Below are 25,831 nucleotides of genomic sequence, written 5' to 3'. Positions count from 1 at the left end.
AATGTAGAACCTCAAATCAGGAAATGTTGGAACAGAATTGACTGGGAAGACGAGACAAAGAAGTGACAAAGTACAGAATGAGCAAAAATTTGTACAAAGAAGGAACGTACTTTCCTCCCTGAAGTTCACCTATAGTCTTTTTCACAAGCTGTAATTGTTATTGTGGCCTATTATTCTCCAAACACAAGATGATTTCAACAATCTGTTTAAATTATGTTCAATTAGATGGGACAGTTTGGGTAGAAAAGTGTCCTCCAAGTCTGACTGATGTGGCCTTTTGTGCCTTTTTTGTGCACAGCAAATTATCATTGCCGTGTTGGCAGACATCGCAGTGGTTTTGTTTTTTGCTGATCATCCTAAAATAAGACTTAAGCTGTAATCAACAGGAGTTAATTCTTTGTATTTGATGTTGAATCCCAACATGAAACCTTCCTCTGGCCTCTCCATCCTGCTGTTTTGATTCACTATGAACAAGCCTGGTAAAAAATTTCTGCTACTGTTTGAGTCTTCCAGTTACCATCCTATAAGCTGATACCAAGGCAGTTATCCACTCACTCATCAAAACTTAATCTCTCTTCTTTCATAAAGTCACACATGTGAATTTTCTAGACTCTAAAGAAGACATTCTGCAAAGCTGAGACGTTCAGTGGATGTCTGTGAGGAGAGTACAGCCAGTCTGGCTGCTGTTCTTTGATTATGTTATAAAACATGTCTAAGTGTGACTGACACCTCCTGGCCCTCCATAGTTTCTAAAACTTGTATCCTCAGCATCCCTTTGGCTGATTACAATTTGCATTTGTTGCTAGACAACATCAAAGGCAGGTTTCTGTCCCATAAGGAGTTAGAACCAGCAGTGCCCTAGTATTAAGAAAATACATTGTCAAAACTTAGTAATGATATTGCGTAAGTTATTTTGGCCCAAATGTTTAAAACCAGAAATTGGCGTCTGTATTTGGACATGCTGCCAGTTTGGAGGCTTCCAGCTTTAAAAACTGGATGCTGGATGTCTGGATGCTGATTCTACCCTCATGTTGGACATGATTAGGGGGTTGATTATGTGCACTTCGAGCCTCAATTGATCTGGTTCACAATTCAGCACTCAACAGAACGAATGGATGGAAGATACATTTAATGTGCAGGAAATGAAAAAGAAGCACAGTGAATGTGACTCCTAATTGTACCTTTAGAGAGATGGCGCTGTTGTATCCTCTGGAATAAGGGCACATTCACACCAGCCTTTTTTTTTATTCAAATCCAAGGCTGTTCGCTCAAAGTCTGCCTCATTTGGGGTAAACGAATTCTGATTCGGACTAGGCAGAAAGCCTTGATAGTCTTTGAGATTTCATTGCTCCTTGCACTGATTCAAGACGGCAGCAAATCAGCTCCAGAACATAACCGAGCCTCCTCCATGGTTCACACTACGGACAGTCTTCTTTTCTTGATATGCTTCACTTTTGCGTCTGTGAATGTAGAGCCGATTTGCTTTGCTAAAAAGCTCCAGTTTTGTCTCATCTGTACATAGGATATTCTCCCAGAGGCTTTGTGGCTTTTTAGTATGCATTGTGGCGAATTCCAGTCGGGCTTTTTTATGATTTGCTTTTAATAAGGCAAGACAAGTTTGTTAGCTCATTTCATGTACAAGACAATTCAAGGTGCTTTAGATAAAACATTAAAAGCATTACAGCAGGCTGCAGAGGAAGAATTAAAGCAAATTTTTAAAAGAAATAAGAGAATTTAGACAAAGCTAAAGTAAAATAAGATACAATGAAAGTTACAGTGTAAGGAATTTACAGTTGCTTTGATAAAAGGCAGCAAACAAAAGTTTTTAACTGTGATTTAACGCAGCTGAGTTTCAGCAGACCTGCAGTTTCCTGGGAGTTTGTTTCACATAAAAGCTGAAAGCTGCCTCTCCATGTTTAGTTCTGACTCTGGGAACAGAAAGCAGACTTAACCCTGATGACCTGAGAGATCTGGTTGATTCATAATGAACCAGGAGATCCTGAATGAACTTTGGCCCTAAACAATTCAGCGCTTTGTAAACTAACAGCAGGATTTTGAAACCAATTCTTTGTCCTTCTTCTCAAACAGCGACGGATGGGGCAATCAGACACTGATGTACCTTTACCTTAGAGTTAATCTTTAACGTTTTTGGAGGTTGTTGTGGGCTGTTTGGTTACCATTCACACATCTCTTCAGTTTGTCATTGGTTTTCCTCTTGTGACCACGTTCATGGAGGTTGGCTACAGTCTTATGAACCTAAACTTCTGAATAATATGTGCAAGTGTAGTTACAGTACAATGAAGCTGCTTGAAGATGGTCATATAGCCTTTACCTTTAACATGCTTGTCTATGATTTTCTTTCTAATCTCCTGAGAAAACTCTCTCCTTTGCGTTCGGTGGTCCGTGTTAAGCATGGTACACACCATGTCACCAAACAGCACAGTGACTACCTGTCACTCTATGAATAGGCAGACAGACTGACACCTGCGATGCTAATTATAGGACACACTTTAGTTAAACATGTCCATGTGGTCTTTTCTAAGGGTGCCATCATGTTTTGTCCTGGCTTGTTACATTTGTTTGTTTTTAAGTTGTCTGATTTTCATATCAGTAAATTTTTATTTATTACTTTGGTCAGTTTAAACTTATATCAGTGACTTTGTGGCCTTTTCTTTTAATTAACAGAGGTGCGCCAACAATTTGTTTTCATGTCTGTATATGCACCTTTTACTTCTTGAGAGCATAAACTGACCTTCAAACCCTCAAAAAGGTGCAAATAGTTTTCTTGATGTCCAGTTAGGAGCCCAAGCGGGTTCAAAAGTCCAGATTGTGCCTTAAGGGAAAGAAATGTACTCAGACTGTATCCCATTTTTCTGACATTTTACCCTTTGTTTGCTGATAATATTCTGTACAGATTAAAACTTTCAGGCATTTATGAAATTGTGATTATGGAGATGTGTAAAGGATCAGTTGGAATTATTTCTCTGTTATCTTGTTATTACAGCTCAGTTTGCTGGAATTATCAACTTTTTGGTTTGTGTTTGTCCTCTAAAGGTGATGTTTTTGTGCAACAACATCTAGCTGAAACTTTTTACCCTGTTAAACTGCTTTTTGCCTTTAGTTCTTGGGATTCTTGTGTGTGTGTGTTTGTGTGTGTGTGTGTGTGTGTGTGTGTTTAGGCTTTTATGCAGTAAATTAACTGTAAATTTACAAAATTTAAGAAGAACTGAACTCAGATTAAGTTAGTGAGACAAAGAAGTCCATGTATTAGTATGTGTCTGTGTGCAGCCAGGTGAGGGTTGGGTGGCTTGAGATTGTGGCATTTACACACATACCTTCACACTCACCACACACATTACATGCGCCCCCCCAGCTGCCTGACGCTGTTGTTCGTTCGGCACCTTGCCGTGCCGCTCGGCTGCTGTATTGAGTCCCTGGGTGGCCTGCACTGTTCTCCTGTTCTAATGCACCTTTTGTCTTTGTTTTTCTATCCTGGGAATGAAAGGATGAAGCCACACACAGGGGAGGGTGATGGATTGGAGGCAGAGAAAGCGAGAGAGTGACACAGGAGATATGGTTGCAGAGAGAGGAGGAGAAAGTCGGGGGTCTCTTTTGTTGCGAGCACAGTAAAAGCCCAGCAGGGGGAGCCGCCTTGACAATTTGTCAGAGGCGCCATGCTTATTTTTCAAGGCCGCCCGGCTTTTCATCACTGTGGCAGCAGCAGTCACCTTCAGCAGAATGATTAAACCCAGAGACGAAGGTCTGAGAGTGACGCGTCTACCCACACTCCTGATTTACCCAGACTACCTGTGGCTTTTACCTCCCTGCTTCTCCTTTACCTGCTAACGTCCACTTTTTACATCATATTTTGCACAACTGTGCTCTAGTCTTAATCCATGTCTCTGTTGTTTATATTTTCCAGCCAAGCTTTGTCATCTTTTAAACTGGTCTTGAGCAATAGCTCTCCAAGCTTTCTGAAGGTCTTTAAGTTTTTATTTGGACATTGTCTGCCTTTTCACTCATTTTCAGTCCAGTCCTTGTACATGACCATCTTTAGAAGAGGTTTTCTTTCTTTTTTAAAGCTACTTCAAACTGACCTATTAATCATTCAAGTAGAGACACAACGGATGAACCAGTGTTTTGGCTACACATACCTTAAGAAACATAGTTAAATAGCATCTGTAGGCTGTTTGTTACTGAAACCTAGAATAAGATGCCATTCCTTTTTTTAAGGATGTCAGGGACCCAAAGGGCTCCAGACCTGATACAGGAGAGATGCATCTGTTCCTTTTAATTGACCCATCTTCTGCTGGCCAAAGGCCTAATCAGAAATGATCTCTGTAGAAGGGTGGCTGTCAGGAAGCTATCCTTCAGGAAGGGAAACTGAAAAGACTGAGGTATGCCAAATTACACAAGAACTCAGTGGCAACAGGTCTGATGGAGTGATGAATCCTCTTCAGAGCCTGGACCTCCAACATTATTAAAATAGTGTGGGGTCACATGGACAGAGAATGGATCAAAAGCCAGAAACATCCAACGAAGACCTGTGGGAAGACTGAAGAACTTTTCCTAAAGGTGACTTAAAGATGACAAAAGCTTGTTTAAGAGGGTTCTGTGCTGTCGAATGAATGTGTTCATATCAAATACTGATGTTCAGACTTGTTTGACTTGTACAGTTTTGAGTCAGTTTTTCCATTAATGTCTCTTCATTTTTATATAGAAAAAAGGATGGCTTTAGTTTTTTGCACAGTACTTAAATATCTTATTCTATATTTTAACAATATTCTGTTTTTAAGACTATCTCCTTACTGAGGGAGAAATATTAACACACTTCAGACTGCGTCTGGCGCTATGACTCTATTATAAAGGGTCTAAGTGTCTGCAGGTTAGATTCTGGACAGGTCACCAGTCCATCACAGGGCCGTTACAGAGTGACAGACAACCATTCATGCTAGGGAGGAAAAATAATAATAATACTAATAAAAAAAAAAACACAGATTAACCTAGGAGGCATGTTTAAGACCTTGGGAGGAAGCCAAGAGTACCCAGTGGAGAACATGCAAACTCCACACAGAGAGGACCCCAGCATGAGTTTTAAGTAGGAACCTTTTTCCAATGAGGCGGCGGCGCCAACCACCACACCCCCCTGCAGCCCTTTAGCTCCTAATGTCCACCTCAATTATATCTTACATGTTTGGTACTGTTAAGTTTTGTGTTGAGAAAAAAACTGATCTTTCCTCTTCCTTTAGAGGAAGTACTGACTAAACTCCAGAACAAACAGAGCACAGACAGAACTGAGTGATTTCTATTGTTCAAGTACTTAAATAAGTCACCTTTCCTTCCAGTGATCTACACTGGTTTCGTGAGTTATTAAAAAAAAAAAACTGCCTGAAAATTTCCTTGTAGAACAATTCTGTAAAAGCTTTTGTGTGGATATTGTTGGCCTGAATGTTAAAGCTGTAAAAGAACATGTATTCTTCATTGAGTAACTGATTTACCTCTGTCAGGATGGAATAAGACTCCACAGTTCTATCAGAAATGCTCAGAAAGTCTTCATATTTGTAACAGAAGCAACTCCCAAGACTAAATATTGAATGATGTGACGCTGCACTGGCATAAGTGAACCTGCTCACATCAAGTCGGTATTTCTTTGTGCCAATATCCTTTCATTTGAAAATAATTTGAGCAATGAAAGCTTTTGCGTTAAAGGATGTGAAGGATGAGATATTTTTCTACTGTGCTGAAAATGTCTGAAAGATAAATTATTATATTGGCTGAAAAATGAAGTATTTTGGCTCACAGAATAATTGGTAGTTAGGATGGTGTTTAGGAAAATGTTTACCTCTTTCACACAGTTAATTTCACTCAAAAGACGTCATTCATCATTTGTTGGTAGTATCTGATATATCTAAAAAATGGGAGAAGGCAAAACAAACAAGCTAAAGATTTTCTTTTTTCTTTTTTTTTTTATTTTTTGCTGCTTTTAAATTTTAGTTTATGCTGAAAGTGAAATGACTTTACAAAGTCATCCCACATTATGTACCCCTCTTAGTTCCCTCCCATGCATTTTTCCCTTATCTCACAAACTCTCCTTCATCCATTTACCAGGCAGCATCACCACAGGCACCTGAACCCTCACCTTCACACAGTATCTGCAGATTAGCATATTACAGCTACAGAAGTATCCCTGAACAAAGTAGTTGGCGACCTGTTCAACCTCAGTCGCCGACAAGACGGCTAAGCTTCCTTTCCCAAACGCTTTTCTCTGGAGACCGCAGCCACAGAGCAGCAGCAGTTGAGCAAGCCTGCAGCAAAACTTCCACCCTGGCTACGTATGAATCATAAAAGCGAGCCTGCACACTGTGCCAGGACACAAAACAAACCTGGAGAGTGACTCACACCCTTACATTTCATTTGGAACAATTCAATACTGATTAGATAATACTGACGGTGAGCACTTTTAGCAAAAACAGCTCTGGAAATGTGTTTTAGCTGCAGCCATGGCCTGGTGGTGGTTGAGGGCAGCACGGCGGGCGGGCGGGATGCGTTGACGTGGGTGGTTTAGCAGAGCCTTTGACTGGAGCCGGCTGTCGAATAATGATGGCTGTTGCGTAACCATCACTGAGTGTAGACTAAAGGTTTTTCTTTTTTGTTTGTTGAAACAAGAGTGCTGAGGTGATGTAATGTCTGTCTGAGCTGAGGGTTGTATCAAAAAACCGCCACAAGGAGGAGAGAGTGGGCCTGAACTGGATGGACGTGAGCGTGGTAGGGCAGAGCTGTGAGCACTGAATGTCTTCATCAGTTGTGTAGCTTTTAATGTTAATCAGCTTAAGTTTACATTTTCATCAGATTCAGACTTCTAAAATAGCAAAAAAAGAAAAAAAAAACCTTGGAAAAAGGGAATTAATACAAGTTTAGTTTTGACAGGTTTTTCTACACAACTGCACTCATTGAATAAAATTTTAGACACAGATTAATTAAAATGAGCATCAGTTTCAGGAATTAAGATCAAACAAATGACTGGAATAAGGAAAAATAAACTATCACCTGCATGTGGATAACTGAGTTTATAATGAAGACTGACTACGCTGACTTATGGTTTAAAAAGGGCATGGTATGTGGTTATTGCATTAAGAAACTGCATATTTTAAATCTCAGGAGAAGAAAGGAAGGAAAACTGCAACAACTGTACAACCAAAAATTAACCAGCTGCTACATCTGTAAAAAAATCTAATAGAAAACCACATGTTGCTTCTGTAAGAAAACAAAAGAATCATCAGGAGCACCTACAAGATGAGAAATTGAGCAAAACGTAAACACCAGCAACAAACATATGATAACATAACTGTAGGGTCTAGCCATTAAACCTTCAGGACAACAGAACAGTCATATAAGTATGCACAATATTAGCTGCAGACCGAGAGGGCTCCTAGACTCGAGCAACCAGCAGCCACCACAGAGAACGAAACCCAACCAGGTTTTTTGTGTTCTGCATACTTTCACAATAATAATGAGAGAACAGAATTTGACTTTGCATGGATCATTTATTGGATCATGAGCCATAAAACACAAGCTTAGGGCTGCACGGTGGTGTGGTGGTTAGCGCTGCAACCTCACAGTAAGAAGGGGAGGAGTTCAAATGGTGGCCTTTCTGTGTGGAGTTTGCATGTTCTCCCCGTGTATGCGTGGGTTCTTTCCGGGCACTCCCATTTCCTCCCACCGTCCAAAGGCATAAGTCTCTATATCCTTCTATTTGTATAAATAAAGGTTAATACTCTTAGGACAAGTATTTGTGGGGAGGGGGAAAACAAAGCACATTACAATCACAAAAGAAACATTAAACTCCTTTCAGTACCCCATTAATCTACTTTTAAAGTCTTAGTTTGCAGATGGATGAAATATTTGGGTTGGTCAAACCCTGTTGGAATGTGAGAACCTTGTATTTTTGACTCAAGGGTAGTTTTTGATATTTAAGACGTGATGGAGAGTAGAGACGATGCTTGGAGTGAAATGGTGAGCTGATTAGTAAAGTTCCTGGCAGAGTCGACTGACAGCAAATGTTTCTTTTCTAGAGATCTTGACTCTAAATTGAACAAACACTGACAGTACCAGTTGAACGTTTGGACACACTTTCACATTAAATCTAGTAGGAAAGTGTATAAAGTTGCATAATACTGTAAAACAATAAGAGAATTATAATCTCTTTACTCACCCCGAAACCACCTGAGGAGGTGATGGAAATAATTAGCTCTCCTTTCTTTCAGACAGCTTCAATATGATTGTTTTATCATAATCTGGTGTTATCAATCATCACACCAGATTATTACATTCAAGCATAATAGCTTTTGTATATTATATAAAAATAACTGCCTACATTTCTAGCTGTGAATAGAAAATGGAAACGGCAGTGGTGACTCTAAAATAACCTGATGGACACCTTGTTGGTGCAGCTTGGGGTTATTTGAGCATGTTCAAGACATTAAAATTGTGTCATCTGAATATTTAAAAACGTACTGACATGCAATATTTATACAGCAATGGTTTGTGTAAAGAGTAGCAATTTAAGCTGAACTGACCCAGCTGAATAGAGTTTTTTCCACCTTAAACTGGACTCTGTCAGTTAATAAATATCCACATGTACATATAAGAAATCGATTCCTTATACCAAAAGTCTGTTTTGTATTAAAATTAAGACAAAGTTTGAAAAAATGCTGAGTAGGGTTTATGGTCATCAAAATGTTTAGGAATTACTAGAATTGAGGAGGTAAGTGCATTAGTGTGTTAGCATACAATGAGGAGTGAGAGTTTTTACATAGGTGTATTGTGTTCAGACACATTTTTTTTCTTTAAATACATCTGCTCAAGCGTAAAACAGTTTAGAGGATAGGTGGTGTGTCACTGCAATATGAAGCAATGGCATTACACTGAAGCCTGCTGGCTGCATTTCTGGCAAATTACAGGCAAGTTTTTGACTTTTGGCTGAGCTGCAGACATCAGCTTTAGATGGGAAGAATTTCAATGACAGATGAAAAAGATAATTCTTCATCAGTTATGTTTTTCTGTTAAGAAAAAGTGGAATTTGCTTCCTTTTGTTGTCCTGACTGCGCCATTCTCAGGGAAAATTAGCATGTACAGCTATGTTTTCTGTTTCCATGGTGGCCACGCTGAGCTGGAGCTAATTAAAACCTGTCTCTACTGCAAAGAGACGTGTCACTTTCCCATCGAGCTGGAGCTGAATGTTAGGTTAGTTGACCAGTCAAAAAAGGTTTTAGTCCAGCAGTTACAGCACTGTCTGTGTGGATTTGTTAATCCCAGCTGCCTCTGGTAAAACGGTTGTAAAATGAGCCTAATAATGAGACAGGTGTTGGTGGTGATCCTGAGCTCTCCATCACTGCATCTTCACTTTTCATAAATAAGTTCAATAAGCTCCTTTTCCCTCTTTTGCTTCTTTAATTTCTGTTGTCCAGAGAAGCTGCCTTTCAAGAATAAAGGTAGAACAGTTAAATAGCTAACTGCTTGTCCGGTAATGCAGTAGTCTATTTAGAAAATTTGAATTTTATGGGTGGGACTGGCCTTTGTTTGCATTCTCACAGATGATTGTTATACTTGCCCTAAAACATCACGATTCTTTAAAATAGCTCCACATATTTTAAACGTGTTTAAGCAACTGTGTGTCACACTTTTAACTTTTTTGAACCAAAATCTCAGAACTTGCTTTAACAGAACTGAACATGATCTTTTGATTTAAATGTTTTGGTGCATATCCCTTTATATATCTCAGGAGATGTTGCAGCGGATTTTCCCATTATCATTTCCATGGTTTGTTTTTCTCTCCCACCAATTACACATTTAAGTTAATTTAAATAACCAATCAGTAATGTAAGCCTGTTAGTTCCACTTTGTTAAGTCCATTTACAGTGAGAAGAACAGGTTCATGTTTCAGCATTCATGATTAAAAGCAGCATTCAGGCCATGAAGGTGGCATACATTGCGAATTTGCTTTCAAAGTATGACAGTTTATATCATATGTGTTATATTTAGGGATGTTTGGATTAATCACAAACATTTTGGGGAAAACTACAAAAAAAAGCATTTATGAAAGATTTTCATAATTTTCATGGAAGATGATATTCCAAATGTTTTCAGGGTCCAACAGTTTTTCCAGATGATAAAGTGAGCAGCTGATGATGCGGTAATCGCCTGGTGTGAACTGCTTTTACCCTGTGAGGCTATTTACAAATTTTGATGTCGATGCTGTGTCTTTGTGCTGGATCTGTCCTGGGTAGCAGAGCTCGACAGATGGACATGTGATCCACTCGATGCGAGTGATTTTTCCCTTTTTCATCACACTTGGAGACTTTACCTGTGCCAGCTGATGAATCACGTCATGGATGTGACAAATATATCGGCTCTATCGCTTGGAGGAGAAATAATGATGGAGAAAAAATGAGCTGTTGGGTTCGGGAGATGGGCTAGCCGAGACCGGCGCTATTTGCTTTCTTTTGTTTCTAAAACTCCAAACATAAATATTATGTGGATAATGCATCTTTTAAAATGTATTTATTTTTATATAAAAAAAAAGCTAAAACACTGTAGTTCATAAGGGTTTTAGAAAAGTGTTTTTTTACTTTTCTTCAAGACTTGGCTTCATTATATTTCCCCCTTGTGGATCATTAATTTGACTCTGTCTAATTAGTTTGTTATTGCACCTTAAATGCTGGAAATGTATAACATTACTGCTGCTGAATCTGAGTCAGTGTTGGTCATGTTTTTCTTTGATAAACTGGCCTCAGGACCCAAGAAACCCAATTAAAACCCACAATAACAGTTAATGAATTAAGAAGTTGCATTGCTGGGAATGTCATCCAAACTTTTCAACGGTTTTGAAAAGCAAAAGCTTGGAGGTTTTAACCCAACAGTTAGGCTAAGATGTGTGGCTATTATGAAGTCTTGCTGAGTTTGTTGTTACTGGTAAGAAAAAAAAAAAAAACTGTTAACCCTTTAATGCCATATGTATAATATTTTATACATAGTTTCTGAGACCTTTTGCATCACTTTATGGTAAAAACTTTGCTCAAAATCCTGTTTTACACAATCTGATACTTGTCTTCTGCCCCCTGGTGGATTCCTTTTGCACTACAGTAACGTGAAACGATAAATGGTCCTTTTTCAGATAGCGCTTTACTGTACCTGTACCCAAAGTGCTTTACATCTTACATCACATTCACCCATTCACACACACATTCACACAATGATGGCGGAAGCTAACATGCAAGACGCTCAACCACGAGCGGACCAGGAGCAGTTAGGGGTTTGGTGTCTTGCCCAAGGTCACCTCGACATTAACTCGACTTGGCCGAGGATCGAACCGGTAACCCTCAGGTTACAAGACGACCACTAAAACCCAGTAAATCAGTAAACAGTAAATGCACTAAATATTATTTTTCTGACATTTTTTTCTACTAACGTTGCATTTTAAAGGGTTAAAAAAAATTATGTTAGAATTTGCTTCATTTTGTGTAAAATTTTTGGTTAAACATGACTTAAATAAAGGGCATGTACAGAAAGCCAAAGTAGAAAGACTGAAGAAAAAAAAGTAACTATGAGGTGGGTTTCTGAATAAAAAAAAAAAAAAAACTTTCATTTTGTGCATTGTGTTAATTATTTTGCTGATCCTTTTACCTTAATTGTTAGAATAAAGAGGCTGACCTCACTGCCTTCAACATGCACTCAATTCGGCAATGAAAACAATTTAAATCCATCAACGTGAAACCACTTTGAACACATTTGGACCATCCCCGCCCCCCTCCTGCCATCAACATTAGGATGCAACCTGCTGCATTAATAATGTCACCATATTTTCTATCAGTGTTGTTACAGTAGCCGTCACTTCTTATAGCACTGCACAATGCATCCTGGAGGGAGTCTAGCTAATGTATCTTCCAGCTGGGCCTTTAAGCTGAATTGCTGCAGGAAAAACAAAAAGTTAATCACACTGGGAGACTTTGCTTCCACTCTGACCACCCAGCTTCTCTCCGTCTCCTGCTCAGTGTTTCAATTCAAGCTGCGTTATTACCAAAAAAAAATCCGAATGAACATGGGGGAGCGCATAACAAAAGACTCTTCAATCCTTTTTCTTCTGTACCCCCATTTCTTTCACTCAATATGTATTGTAGTCACAGTACATTGAATCAAAATGTAAATGTATAATAAGCTGAGTAATTTCCCCATCTGAAAAAAATGTGTATTAAAACGTCATCCTTTTGATAACTAAAATCCTCTCAACCTGACCCCCCATCTTATCTTTATTTCCTTGCATGCTTAAATGCTGGCAGGCACATTACATTGAGATTCAAGAGGTTATCTCTCAGTGATAATGGGGATTGCAACAGCCTAAAGGATCGCCACAGGTTACAGCTTTTTTTTTTCTTCTTCTTCTTTCTGTCCCTGAAGTGCCATGTATGGCTGAGTTTTAATGAGCACAACTCCTTTACTCTCACCATCTGAAAAACAATGCAGAGCCATTGAGGACAATAAATTCTGAACATGCCTTTTGTGAAGCTTTTAAATGTGTATGTGTGTATATATGTGTGTTCCACAGGGTGGTGGGTCCGGCCGTGACCTTCAAAGTGAGCCCCAACAACCAGAACGTCAGCACCGCAGATGTGGCCAACGTGGCAGGTAAGTTCTCATTGGCTGCATGATGTTGTCTGTACTATGACAGGAGAAAAGGTAGCCCATTATTACTGCCTTGCTGCTGCACCTGGGGCTCCCAATGAGCACTTTTTTTCTAAACTTATGACACCTCAGTAAATTATTTGTGGCTTTTTTTGTAAGCTGCTGCATGTTCTTGCCATACCCTCGATAGGACTTTATGGCAGTCTATTCAGCTTCACTTACTATTGCAAAGTAATCAGTTTGGGCTCATTTTAAGGCAAATTATCAAACCTTAATATTTAATTCTGACTTCGATATCCGTTGGACTGGTGCATATGTGCAAAAGAAAAGAAAAAAAGTTATACTTGAAAATGAGAAAATTCATTAACTAATTCAGTTTTGTATGTTTGTTCACAATAAGGCATCATCAGGCATCAATATATGTTATAACCCTTTAATTTACTACGCTTTTGAGTCATTGAGAACAAAAAGTCTTCTCCCAAATACTTACAAATACTCTAAAAACATTGCAGATTAACATTTGTTCCTTTTTTTTCTCAAATCTTTGTCAACTTCAGTCCTAACACTGCAAAATACTTCATTCCTTTTTTTTTTTTTTTTAAAAAAAGCCTGTTAAATGTCAGTTTGATCAAACAATATCACTATTTTCATTTCATAAGTTTTTCTTATAACACATATCAGGTGACTGCAGATGTTTAATAAGTATTTTATTATTATTACTATTATTATTATTATTATTGTTATTAATATTAATATTAATAATAATAATAATAACAATAATAATTTTTCATAAGTCTTAAATGTTAAAAAATAGTTACTAAATAAATTCAAAAGTAAATTAACAATTCAAATGGCAGTTTTATAGCACAATGCCATTGTTATTATGGAAAAAGAAAGAAACATCAAGGGTTTATTTCCCAAAAATACATCTTTGAGAGCTAGAGGTTTTTTTTAATCAGTATTAAATGTACTTAAAAATTAGAAAAAAAACAGTGATTTTGATTTTTTAAATGAAATTCCCATTCCCCTAACATGTCTTATATGGACAATAAGTACATTTATGATTTTCAAACAAAAATAGTGATGTCATGTAACCCAAATGGCATTTAAGGGTTAAAATAATTTGAATAATTATTATATATTTGGTTGTTTTGATTGGGAAGTTAATAGATTTTCTTTTCTAGTTTAAAAAAGTGGGGTTGGGGGGACTTTGTTTTTAAATGAGTTTATGGGAAATTCGTCCATGGCGTCCTGTTGACCTTTAAGAAAAAGTGGAATTGAAATGTCAAAATTCTTCAAGAGGAACATTTTCTTACAAAACAAATCATCCTTTATTGAGTAACACAACCAAAATGGTGACCAAATATTGAGAGAAATAAATATCTGAAACCTACAAATGTTAAAGATGAAAGCTGTCCAGTGCCAAATTCCCTTATTTTCTCACTGATTGTCTTTGTTGATGCATTCTACACATTCCTCTGTTCCGCCTCAGATATTTAATACAGAAATTCATCTCATTAAAGACACCAAAATACTGTAATTATGATCTTACTCTGCTCCACTTAGCTGTTATAGTTGCTAGCTCACTTTCTGTTCAACCAGAACACACACATCTCACACTGATTGCAAGAAACCTGAAGTAATCGTACATGAATCGCTACCTCTTAAGTTTTTTAAAATGATGCAGTTACAATCAGGTCATGTTCAGTATTTCTAATGGTAAACCAACCTTTAGGGAAGTTTTGTTGAACTTCATCCACACTTCTACAACCTACCAACTTTTCTATAACTTGATGCTTTGGTGCTGTCACAATGGGACACAATTCATTTCCCATAAAGCAAAAACTATGATTCCAGATTTAAAGAATTGCATTGCCTAATGAATTCTCTTTTCTTTTAGTAATCTTTGTAACTATTACAGCCTAATCAAAAACAAAGGCAACAAATGGACAGAAGTGCAGTTTGACAGTAAAATTCATGACACCTTTAACAAAGAAGTCCTTTAATAGTCAAAGAAGAGGCAGTTTGGTTGTTATATTCAATGTGTTTACAGTCAGTGCTGTATTTCAGCATCTGTACATCATGTCGGGATTTCAGACGCTTGCATAAGCCATAACCAAACCTGGCAAACTCAATAAGTTAATGTTAGACCACTGTGTGTGTGTGTGTAGGTGAATCCTCAAGTTTTGTTGGCTTTAAGTGAACAAAGAAAAGTCACGTGACACCAGCTTTTAAAAAGCATCTTAATCATGATGAAGGAAATTTCTGCTCCTTATAAAAGTGGGGGTAACTCATCATTTCATTGGCACCTTTTTTAAATCTCTGAAGATGAATTTTCAGTGATTCTGTTTCAAGATCCTCTGAGTAAAAACACCTCAGTTCAGGATGTTCTGTAGCATGTTGGGTAATCTGCCTCTGCACAGTCCTGCTGGCAAGAGTGCAGGTAGGTCTGCAGATGTGTTTGCATGTGCACAAGGCTGCAACATGACTCTCGGTAATGAGGCGAGGGTGTTGATGAAGTGGGGAATAAAGAAAGGAGGAATGTTTGCCATTAGCCAAACTGTCAGTCCAGAGAGAGCAGACTGTCCTGATAATTCCTAATTCACGTACACACACACACACACTAACACACACAAACTCATTTCACCTACACTGGGAAAATGAGCCTGTCAAAATAACTTACACAAGTAGCTCACTGTCTATTTTTTTTTCTATCCCTGGTTGATAATTACAACCCCACCTCCACAAACACACTCTCAATTTCTCTTTCACCCCCTCAATGCACACACACACACACACACACACACACACACACACACACACACACACACACACACACACACACACACACACACACACACTTTTAGTGCTGATTATGCAACCGCCTCTCTCCTGTTTTTAAGTGCTATTGTTGGCGCTCTCATTTCCTGCCCGGCGCTCCCGCTAGCTCGGCGGGGTCACGGATGAACCTCGATTGCCATTAATGCAAACATTTGACAGAACGTGCTCGAAATGAAATGCAGCGTCCTCTCAGCTAAAGTGCAACGGTGTGGGCGGGCCATCTTTAAAGTGTCGTTTGTCATATTCAACTAGAATATCAATCCATCCCCCCACCTCCGCCTCCAGCCGGGGTTTATGGAGCTTTTCTGAGACATTAAGCTTTACACGGCCAGTGTAATGACGTCGTTTCATCATCATTTACAGTCACTCACCAGTGCAGAGAAGAAAGTGGACGTCCATCTCTTCTGACACAAACCTGTGTTTGGGTTTTTGCAGCTGTGTTAAAAAGTAATTCAACTTTATTTGATGCAATTTCTGCCATCAGTCAGGTGTCATGGTGTGGTAGAGACTGGAAAGTGAGATGCAGGAGTAATGGTGTGTTTTCATGGTGTATGTTAAAGGCTTAAACATACAGGTGTGTATGGTATTTTACAACATTTATTTAGCAGACACTTTCATCCGAATATGAGGATTGATCCACAACCTACTAATAAAAGGTGAGCTGCTTTACTTCCTGTGTACAGTCGTGTTTCAGGAAGGAAATCATGACTAAACCAGTGAGAATGATGGGTGTGACTGGCTAAACGTGCAAATATCAAGTTAAGTTTGAAAAATTCAAATCTGATAATACAGCCCTGGTAACACAGACATGCAATTTACACTTCACAGATTTTACATAAGTGAATAAAAGATAAGATAAATTCCTTTTTAAGATGCAATTTCTTCCTCAGTTTCACTTTATAATAAGGCTTAATGCGTTAAAGATGAGTATTCAGTCGTATATAATATTCTGAGAAATTAATTACAGCTTATTTTTATTTCAACAGTTATTAGTGGAACTGTCAAGAAAATTTTTAAAGAAAGGAAAACAACATAGATGTAATTTGGGTGATAGTAGCATGTCTTATTGGCTCAGTTTTTATGTCGCATATGATTATGTCCAATATTTTATTTTATGTATTAAAGTAATTTCAGACTTAATAATGATGCTCTTCTCATTATAATTAGTATGACTAGGTAGTATCATGTATGTAGTTATTATATTATATTATATTATATTATATTATATTATATTATATTATATTATATTATATTATATAGCATCATATTAAAAAATAAAGGTCATTATCACCAGCCTAATTTCACATATTCTGGTGTTATTCTAATGGATATTAGAAAAAATGTGTTTTGTAAAGTAATGAACCAGTTACCTGGCCCAGTGTAATTGGAGAAATCCACTCAAATTCATCCATTTTTTCTATAGGGGTTATTTCTCTGGTCTAACATAGAACATGCAGTTCTAACTGCAGCTTTGCAGACGTCCTCTTAAAACCCAATCATCTCGCTACTTCTTACACCGGATTGATTCTGACCTCGGCCCTCAGGAGCCAAAAGGTCCGATTAATGCAGCCTTACCAGCCAGACTCAGTGTTGCATTTTAAGAAGCCACATTACCGCTTCTGTCACGCTCGTCTGCCTATTGTTAGAGGCTCCAGGGCCACCGGGGGCCATTGTCAAACGTGGGGGTGGATGTCAAGATGGTGGGCAGCAAGGTGGTGACCCTCATTGTCCGATGGAGGGTGGGTGGAGGACCCAGAGGCTACTTCCAGTGGTGCGTCACGGCCGTGAGAACGGGACCCCATGAATAGGCCGGGGGTCAGGGTCAAGACAGCGGGCAGCTCAATTAGCACTTAAAGCAGGAGGAGAGCAGCTGAGATGGCCTTATCCCTGCTCCGTCTGTTCATTTGACTTCTACTTTTTAACGCCACCAGCAGTTGTTTTTGAAAACATGCTAATGACGTTCCTCACTGTGAAGATGGTTACTCACTATTGCCCAAACGCTGTCCTCTCCAGAGAGTAGAGAGCGTTAGGACAGATCCTGCTCAGGTTTAAATGCTTGTTTTTCCTTTTTTTCCCCCCTCCTGAGTTAAACCAGCCTGGCTTTGTATATTCAAACAGTTAGTACCAGATTTGACCACCTATACCCAACGTTTGTGTCAATACATAAACAGTCTGTGGACAAGCAGCCACCATCTGTCATAAGTATCTGCTAGCATTACTTGCTAATTGTTAAAACATCTTTTGTGTTTACTGCCAGCAATGCCAAGCACATTAAGCAGGTGCTTGTTATTAAGTTTAAGTTTATTTTTAACCACAATATTATAAGAAAAAGTGGGAAAATGGGAAGAAAAAGTTGCAGTAAATGAAACAGAAGTTCACACTCAACAACAAACGCAAACAAAATTTCCAGACATATCCTTTAAATTATTACGGTCCGAAACAGGAGGCAGAAATAAGAACTTTACTATTATGTTTGTTTATTAAGAGTATTTTTATAAATCAGTATTCCGTGTATTGTACAAAAGTATGTCATTATAAAATGAAATAGCTGCACCCACACAGTGACAAATGTTTTGTTTTTGTTTTTTTTTTTGTTTTTTTCTTTTAACATACCAAATCCTCATGAACCGTATTTGCAGCATCATCTAATCCCTTCTGACAGTATCCAGGAGTTGCTGCAGGTTCTCCCCACAATAAAATTGGTCTCATTTGTAAATAATGGTTTTCAGATTTTTTGTTTATACATATGATAAACAACTTACAAGGAAGGCTTAAAGACTTGGTGATCATGCAGGATTTTGATTAAATGACCTGCTTTGTCCATTCAGTATTACAATGTTATAAAGGTGTTTGTTTTATCCAATCCTTATTTGTACATAGAGAACATCCTACACATATTCCTGCTGTTCTAGCTGATTTAAGTCATTACCAGGTGTGAGAGCACCTTCTGAGTGTGTGTGTGTGTGTGTGTGTGTGTGTGTGTGTGTGTGTGTGTGTGTGTGTGTGTGTGTGTGTGTGTGTGCACCATTAAAGCAAACTGGGATCCTGGAGACAGATATGGCAAAAAGAAAATCACAAGGTCACCTCTGAATACTGAGGTGGGAGGTTTGTCTATGTCGCATTTTTTTTCAACATACCAGTGCAATTCTCACATTTTCAAACACTTGTTCCCAACTCACCACACAAACACTTGGTGTGGAGCCCCCAGGTGTATTTTAAAGCACCGCCATGTCTAACATGCAGGACGGCTATTTACACATCCATCTTATTAGAGACAGACGTGTAAACTGATTAAATCTGCAGAGACTGTTGATTTAAAAAAAAAGACTCAAGACCTTCGTTTAAGCTTTTAACAGAATTTTTAGGTATTTTTTGTCTTATATTTTATTTCACTATTTGTTTTAGTAATTGTTCTATTTTTGTACATTATTTTTATAAACTCCTTTGTTTTATTTTTTTCCTGCTAATTTTTTTAGGCTTATTAATCTTTTTAACATTTTTAACTCTAGTGTTTTCCTCATGGGGATCCTCCACACCCGGGGCTCCTGTGGTGGCACCTACTGTGGTCCTAGGTGGGCTGGCTCTTAGTGGGGATGGATCCCCAAGGTATTTCACAGCAGTGTCAAGGCAAGGCAATTTTATTTGTATAGCAAATACAATCTACAAGACAGTTTAAGGTGCTTTACATAAAACATGAAAAGCATTGTGGGGTGTAGGAAGCATTACAAAGTACGTTAACAACTTTAAAAAGAAAAGGAATTAAATAAAAAACAGAAAGCTAAAATAAAAGGGATAAAATGCAAGAATGCTTTTCTTTTTTCATGCCAACATTTATTTAAACAGAAACTAGAGAACAGAGAGGGAGGGCAGAGGTGGATGTGTGTGTGTGTGTGTGTGTGCACCTGTGTGTGTGCACACACATGTGACTGTGAAAAAGAGACTATAATCAGGTGTCTGCTTTTTAATTGCTATGTTATATACTTTGGTGTGTGAAGAATTCTTTTATTTTAATATGCATAAATTGTCCGTAAAGTAAATCACTTATAAAATAAATAAAAGTTGATTGATTGATTGAAAATCTGCATGGAGGTTTGGAAAGATGGTGAAGTGTACTGGGAGATTTAATACAATTTTTTTCTTTAGGTTTTGGCTTCCAAACTTAATCAACATTGGAATAATACATATTGAGGTAAAAAATGTTTACCTCGTGTTAGCTGTAACCATGGTTTGAGTCACAGGGAGCCAAGGGGAGCTGAGCACATAAAATGGTTTACTTTCAGGTTAAATATTTTTCCATACAGTTCCTGATATTTCTCTAACGAAAAGAATTTGAATTTTGCGTTGACTCCCTCTGTGGCCATCCATGTACGGCAGCGCTGCACTCACCACCACACAGCAGCCACCCATACCACCCATTTGTGGTGTGTTGTAGAATGGATCAGCAACAAATTTTTTTCTGTGGGAAAACTGTAAAAGCATTTTAACAGCCCATGACATTAACTTTGAGTGGGCTCAAACAGGACTCATCTTAGTCTTAACATTTGTGGGGTTTTTTTTGGTGATGCAAGTGTGTTTCTGAACCAAGACCCAGGTGATCCATTCTGTTCCAATGAGACTGACTCCCTATGGGAGCTGTTGTTTCAACACTGCGTCCAAGCATTGACCTCCTAATTAAATTTTTGTGGTGGTAGATCAAAGTTGATTTCACTATCTGAGGATTTTGATGTTATTGTCCCTATATGAGACCATTTTGATGGTTTCAGCTGTAAGCAGTAGCAGCAGAATGTTTTTGAATGTGCTCCTGTGCAGGAATATATATGCACGTGCATGTGACTCGGGATGTCAGGGTGCATTCCCAAAAATTAAATCCCTCCTAAAGCTCATAAAGTTCAAACCCTGGATGGAACATCTTTCATTACCAGCAAACCTCTCCAGTTTCTGGGTTTCCATGGTGATCATAACAATGTCATGGCTTCTATTTCAAATACTTGTAATCTACTGGAGCCATGTACCCCTTTTCCCCCTTTTTCTAATATCCCAAATATATCTCTTATTGCCAGTGTTATTCCTATAACAACTAAGATAATGATTTTCTTTTGGTTATGGTTCTTAATATTACTCTTATTTTTATTTAGTCTTACATTTCATTCTGATATATTTACATCTGGAATAGTAATATTTGCCATGTTACACACACAACAAATATCACACTAGACCTTGTATGACCTTGTTTGTCTATGTAGAACTTTGTTTTCCCTCACTCTTTGCATGTTTTTGCATGACTTTATAAAAAAGAACCGTGTTGGATTGTGCTGCAGCCGTATGAGATTCTGCAACAGGTTGGACACCTGTTTCAGGTAGGGATCACTTCAACACTTATACAGGTTTTTTTTCATTATTTCTACTGCGAGAATTTCCACCAGATATTGAGTCAGAAGTGAAATTTGTTCAGCATCAGAGCAGAACTTCATCAGACATCACACCTGATGTCTGATGAAGATGTTCTGGGGAGGGCGGTGTTGCTTTAGGCCACTTTCACCACAACTTCAGTTTGCATCTGGGCCTTCTCTCTCGCTCCGGTTTCATGTCGCCTAGTTTTCTTCTGTCTGAGTGGATTAGCATAGATCTTGTATGCTGACAGAACTGACCTTCGCTGCAGCTAAACACTTGTCAAAATGCCAAATGTAATTACTGGGCTCTTTAGGTCAAGGTAATGTGTTTCATCTACCTCACTTCGCCCTGTTATTGATGTGCAGGCCCTAGGCCTTCAGACTGCAGTCTTTCTTCTTGCAGCACTACTTCCCTGCGTGTGTTTGTGTGTCACAACAAAGTGGAAATGTATTTGTAATTATAGCTAAGTAATGCTTTCAAACTGTGCGTTGTTGCAATGCTAGATGTCTTTCTGTGACTTTGTTGGCCTATTCGCTCCCAAATCCTGTGATTATAGACAATTTGAAGTTATCTCAGAGCTGTAGAGTGCTTTCCTAACGCTGCCTTTCAAAGGTTGTCTTCATCACCATAATCGTTCCTCTGGAAAGTGCATGCTGGGAAATTGTCAAGTCTTGACATCAGCTGCATCTCAAGGCAGTCTTCCTGCATTGATGATGCAAACACACGACTGCCATCTCTTCTTTGGCTAAAATAAATGACAGAGTCCTGGAAAAAGATTTGCAAATGACATCTGATATCCTGTCCACACGTGCTGTCATTATCAACACCACTGACTGACTTTGTGTCATTGCAGTCATTGTGTGGAACTCTTTTAATTGTTGCCATTGATTGGCTGTGTGATTGCATTGGAAACAGCTCTGGTGTTGGGATCCATCCAGCGGTCTCCCCGTGCCCTACAGGAGCAGGCAAATCCATTTCAGTTAACTTCATTTCAGCTCACCTGCTAATCAGTTTTCATCTCACGCCGAAGGCTTATTGATTGTAGACGTTTCTCTCACCTGTTGCCAGAGAAAAGAATCAAAATAAGGAGAGAAAGAAAGGAGGATGAGGTTTAATGATGCATTTTTCTGTGACACTACTCTTTTTTTTTTTTTTTTTTTTTAACAGAAAATCTATTTGCCTGTTGTCATTTCGGAGCTGGAGGCATTGTGTGAATTTCAAGATGCCTCATCTGGGTTTTAAAAGCCAGCACACCCCTCTGCTGATCCAGAGTCACCTGTAGTTATTTTGGTCTGACTTCAGAGAGAGCGGAAAGCTTTGCACTGTCCTCTGGAGCTTTGCAAGCATCTGTGAGTCCTGCCGTTGAGCGAAGAGGAGGGATTGGAGGACGGGGGGGTGGGGTGGGGGGCACAGGTGTTGTGCCGAGCTCGAGTTTGCACAGCGGTGCAATGTGATCCCCCCAGCCAACCTTGCAGCCACCCTGCCAGTCACTCAGCCAACCAGCCGGCCTGATTTCCCCAGCGTTGGCACCGGGCTGCTGGCACTGCCACCCCCCCTCCCCCCCTCTGCTGCAGCTGGCAGGATATCTGCAAGTTGGCCTCAGCTCCTGACGTTCACGGCGGGGTTGGCAGACCTCGCCCAGATGGCCACCTTGTAGCAAAGCTGGCTTCACACTTGCAGCACTTCTCCACTCCTCCCTCCGCTGCAGAGCTGTGGAAGAGGAGGGCTTATGTTGGCAGCACTGATGCATTTTTGTAGGTGAGATGTGGGGAGTACTAAACTCTTCTGCATATTTCACACTTTGTAATGGTTATTTGTGCTGCTTGTGTTGCTGCCCTTCATAGCAACAACAGCTTTGATTTGGTGAACAAGCACCACCCTGTCCGTGTATATACACACCTGCACATATACATCAAACATGCATGTAAAACCAGCACTGCTTTTTCATTTAAACCTGAACAGGCTCATAATAGCTCCATCATTTACATCTAAAATGACAAGATAGTGTCAAGGTGCCTTTTGGCTTCATTTTTTATTTATCACCTAATTTAAATCTTGCTGTATTTCCTATAATTTATATCCTTTTAACTCTGTAATCCCAGCAGAACAAAAGAACAAGACTGGACCTCCCTAGTTTGAGCTGAGGCTGAATAATTTAATATACATTTTTAAACTGCAATGGATGAGAATGAAGTCATGTATAATTTTCTTAATATCCTCAGATTTAATTACAGTGTCTGTCTGACTGCTCCTAATTATCAATTTTTCATCTTGCTGTTTTTTTCCCCGCACAGTTCTAAGCTTCCTATCTGCCACAAAGTGTGACATATAATACCTATATTATCACAAAATTACACTTACTGAAATATTAAGACATTATCATGAAGACGCCGAGGTTTTATCTTGTCTTGGCAGGGATTGATACCATTTGCAATATGCCATTTGCTATATATAGTAAATAATATACTCTCCAAATGAGACCTAAATATATTCTTAAAAAATATGAGCAGTTAATTCAAAGTCATGTTCAAGTTCCTCACAAATATCAATCACCATACAATTTAAACAGAAAAATATGCCAATGAATTGGAGTATTCTACCTTATGAAATTGTTGCAACAACACCCTCAACGTGTCTAAAATATTAATGTTGTGGAGGCTTGAGTCATTTGATATGCATCCAGTGGCGAACACTGGCTGGATGTTGGCGATGTCGGACTTTAATCTGAACAAACCGTGAAGACAGTTTGATAATTCAGGTCCAGAATTGACTTGTTTGGAAAATACAATCAGAAAACCAATGCTGTAATTCGCAAGTTTTATTTTTAAAAATAAATAATCTCCCAGTTTGCACCAAAAATCAGAGTCCTTCAGGGAGATTCAGCAAAACATTCAAACTTGACCAACCAGACTGGTCTGAGACTCCATATACCTGCCATTTTTACCAATAACAACCATATCCAGAACCAGATCAAAATGAAGAATTAATTACATCTTCGCTGGTTTCATGCTCCACCGCTGGTAAATATTTCATGCAGATCTGTCCACTGCATTCTGAGTAATCCTGTCAACCACCAGACAAGTAAACAAATAAATACCAACCATGTAACCTTCTTTGAAGAAAGAACAACAACAAAATGAAACAACAAAAACTTCAACTTTCTCAACCTCTGCTCTCAACTTGGTGGAGGAACACTATGCACGAGTTACCCAAAGGTTTTGCCTTCCATCTTTCTAAATAGGAAAAGGCAAAAAACAAAAAAACAAATTATCAGTAGATTAAATTAATAAATTGTGATTGGACGTAAAACTAAATATGCTAAAATCATGAATGTATGGGGGGCAAATACAACAAAACTGATTTGCATCCATCTTGCAGCTTGTACAGAAGAAGGAATTTGTTATCCAAGAGCAGATTGGCCACTAATGTGGGGGATGGTGGTTTGATTCCCAGCTCTTCCCTACAGCTGCTATGCAGGTGTTTGTCATTTGGTTGAATCCAGCTGAAGTTAAGTCACCATGAGTCCAGTTATGTTAACACTATGGAATCCCAGTCCAGACTTTAAACCAGTCACTCAGTGCAGATTGGGGAGCTGGTTTCTCGTGTTCTTTTGAAGCTACAGTATTTGCCATGACATCATTGTAACCTAACATTACATCGTGCATCTGCATGGGCGTATATATTTCTCTCAGCAGGATGAGAGTCTTTTTATTCTTGCTCTCTGACTGGAGTTAAAACTTTCAGGACCTGTTTTTGCCGCCATTATTACCATCTCCTGACTGAAGCTGCCTGTTGCTTTGCTGTGTCTCTGCAGCCCAAAGAGGCTGCCGGGCCCCGCCATCTCATTTTTAGTTGTCTTCAAGATGCCTGATGAGACGTGGAGGCAGACAGCTGGATTGATTGGCCCCTCTTGAGTGTGCAGGCCTTGATTACAACTGCACTTGAGCGCACCCCCACCTCCCCTTCTCCTCAGTTTTTCTCTGTCTTCTCTTTAGTCTGCCCCTCTCCTCTCTTCCTCCGGCTTTCTCCTTTTCCCATGATTTCTTTTACCTACAAAGAGAGAGGGTGGATGGAGAAAGAATAGAGGAAAGCAGAATTGCTAATGAAGACTTGGCTTTGTATGGTTCTGCCGGCACGGGAAAGAAAAACAGGGGTGAGGATGGATCTGCCTATTAAAGGCTTGTTAGAGATGAATTTAGAATTACAATTAAAGCTTTGATGTGAGAGAATTGGATCAATATTTCAAAAGCTTAGCTGGGATAGAGCTAATCGTTTACAAAATTTGAATTTGTGCTTGTGCTTCCCATCTTTGCAGTAAATTACAAATATCTTGCTTCTATAAACACCCTGTGATGGTGTATTATTAAAAAATAAGTGCTAAAGAGATTCCTCAAGCTTTACATCCTTACATGTGCACCATTTATTGGATGCAGTTAAAACCACAGGACATTTGAAGTTTTAATTCACCCAAATTTACATCTCTGATACTACAAATAAATCATGCGATTTATGTTTTAAGATTACTCGTGGCTTTATCCATAAAAGATGAGTTCAAGTTTTAGTTTGGACTTGCAATAAGAACCTGCAGTGATGGTAATCCCCAAGTGGGATCAAGAAGCCGACTCAATCATCACCTAAAAGAGGAGAGTGTGGTCGTCGTTTCTGATGGACTGTTGTTGTTTGTGCAAATTTATTCAGCTTTAACCCGCAGGGACTAAACTCATTTACTATAATACTGTTTCATTTATCCTGTAGAGAGAAAAATGCCTCATGTGATTTCTTTCTTCACATAGAAATGCATTTATTAGGCTGATATTGTCATTTTATATTTACTGATATTTGTTTCTGTTTATGTACAAATCCTTTAGAAAAACCAGAACTAACTCATTGATCTTACAAAATAGTTAATATTTGACATTGA

General features: G+C 38.8%; 1 protein-coding gene and 1 long non-coding RNA gene across 3 annotated transcripts in view; one reads left to right on the top strand and one right to left on the bottom strand.

The window, feature by feature from the left end:
- LOC121643841 (receptor-type tyrosine-protein phosphatase N2-like) overlaps positions 1 to 25,831 on the top strand; it is a 252,573-nt gene that overhangs the window by 72,835 nt on the left and 153,907 nt on the right. For both annotated transcript variants that reach the window (XM_041991400.1, XM_041991399.1), the window contains exon 11: positions 12,602 to 12,681. In XM_041991400.1, coding sequence (XP_041847334.1) covers positions 12,602 to 12,681 — 80 coding nt within the window. The remainder of the gene's footprint in view (positions 1 to 12,601; positions 12,682 to 25,831) is intronic.
- LOC121643843 lies at positions 1,871 to 23,775 on the bottom strand. The gene is made up of 4 exons (XR_006011176.1): positions 23,764 to 23,775; positions 14,730 to 14,737; positions 5,287 to 5,294; positions 1,871 to 2,073 (listed from the first exon to the last, which is right to left on the bottom strand). It is a non-coding gene; the product is annotated as an uncharacterized LOC121643843 (long non-coding RNA).

The sequence above is a fragment of the Melanotaenia boesemani genome, chromosome 8, assembly GCF_017639745.1.
Source record: "Melanotaenia boesemani isolate fMelBoe1 chromosome 8, fMelBoe1.pri, whole genome shotgun sequence".
NCBI lineage: Eukaryota > Metazoa > Chordata > Actinopteri > Atheriniformes > Melanotaeniidae > Melanotaenia > Melanotaenia boesemani.
The sequence above is the reverse complement of the archived record's forward strand: the minus strand, read 5'-3'. Positions and strand labels throughout refer to the sequence as shown.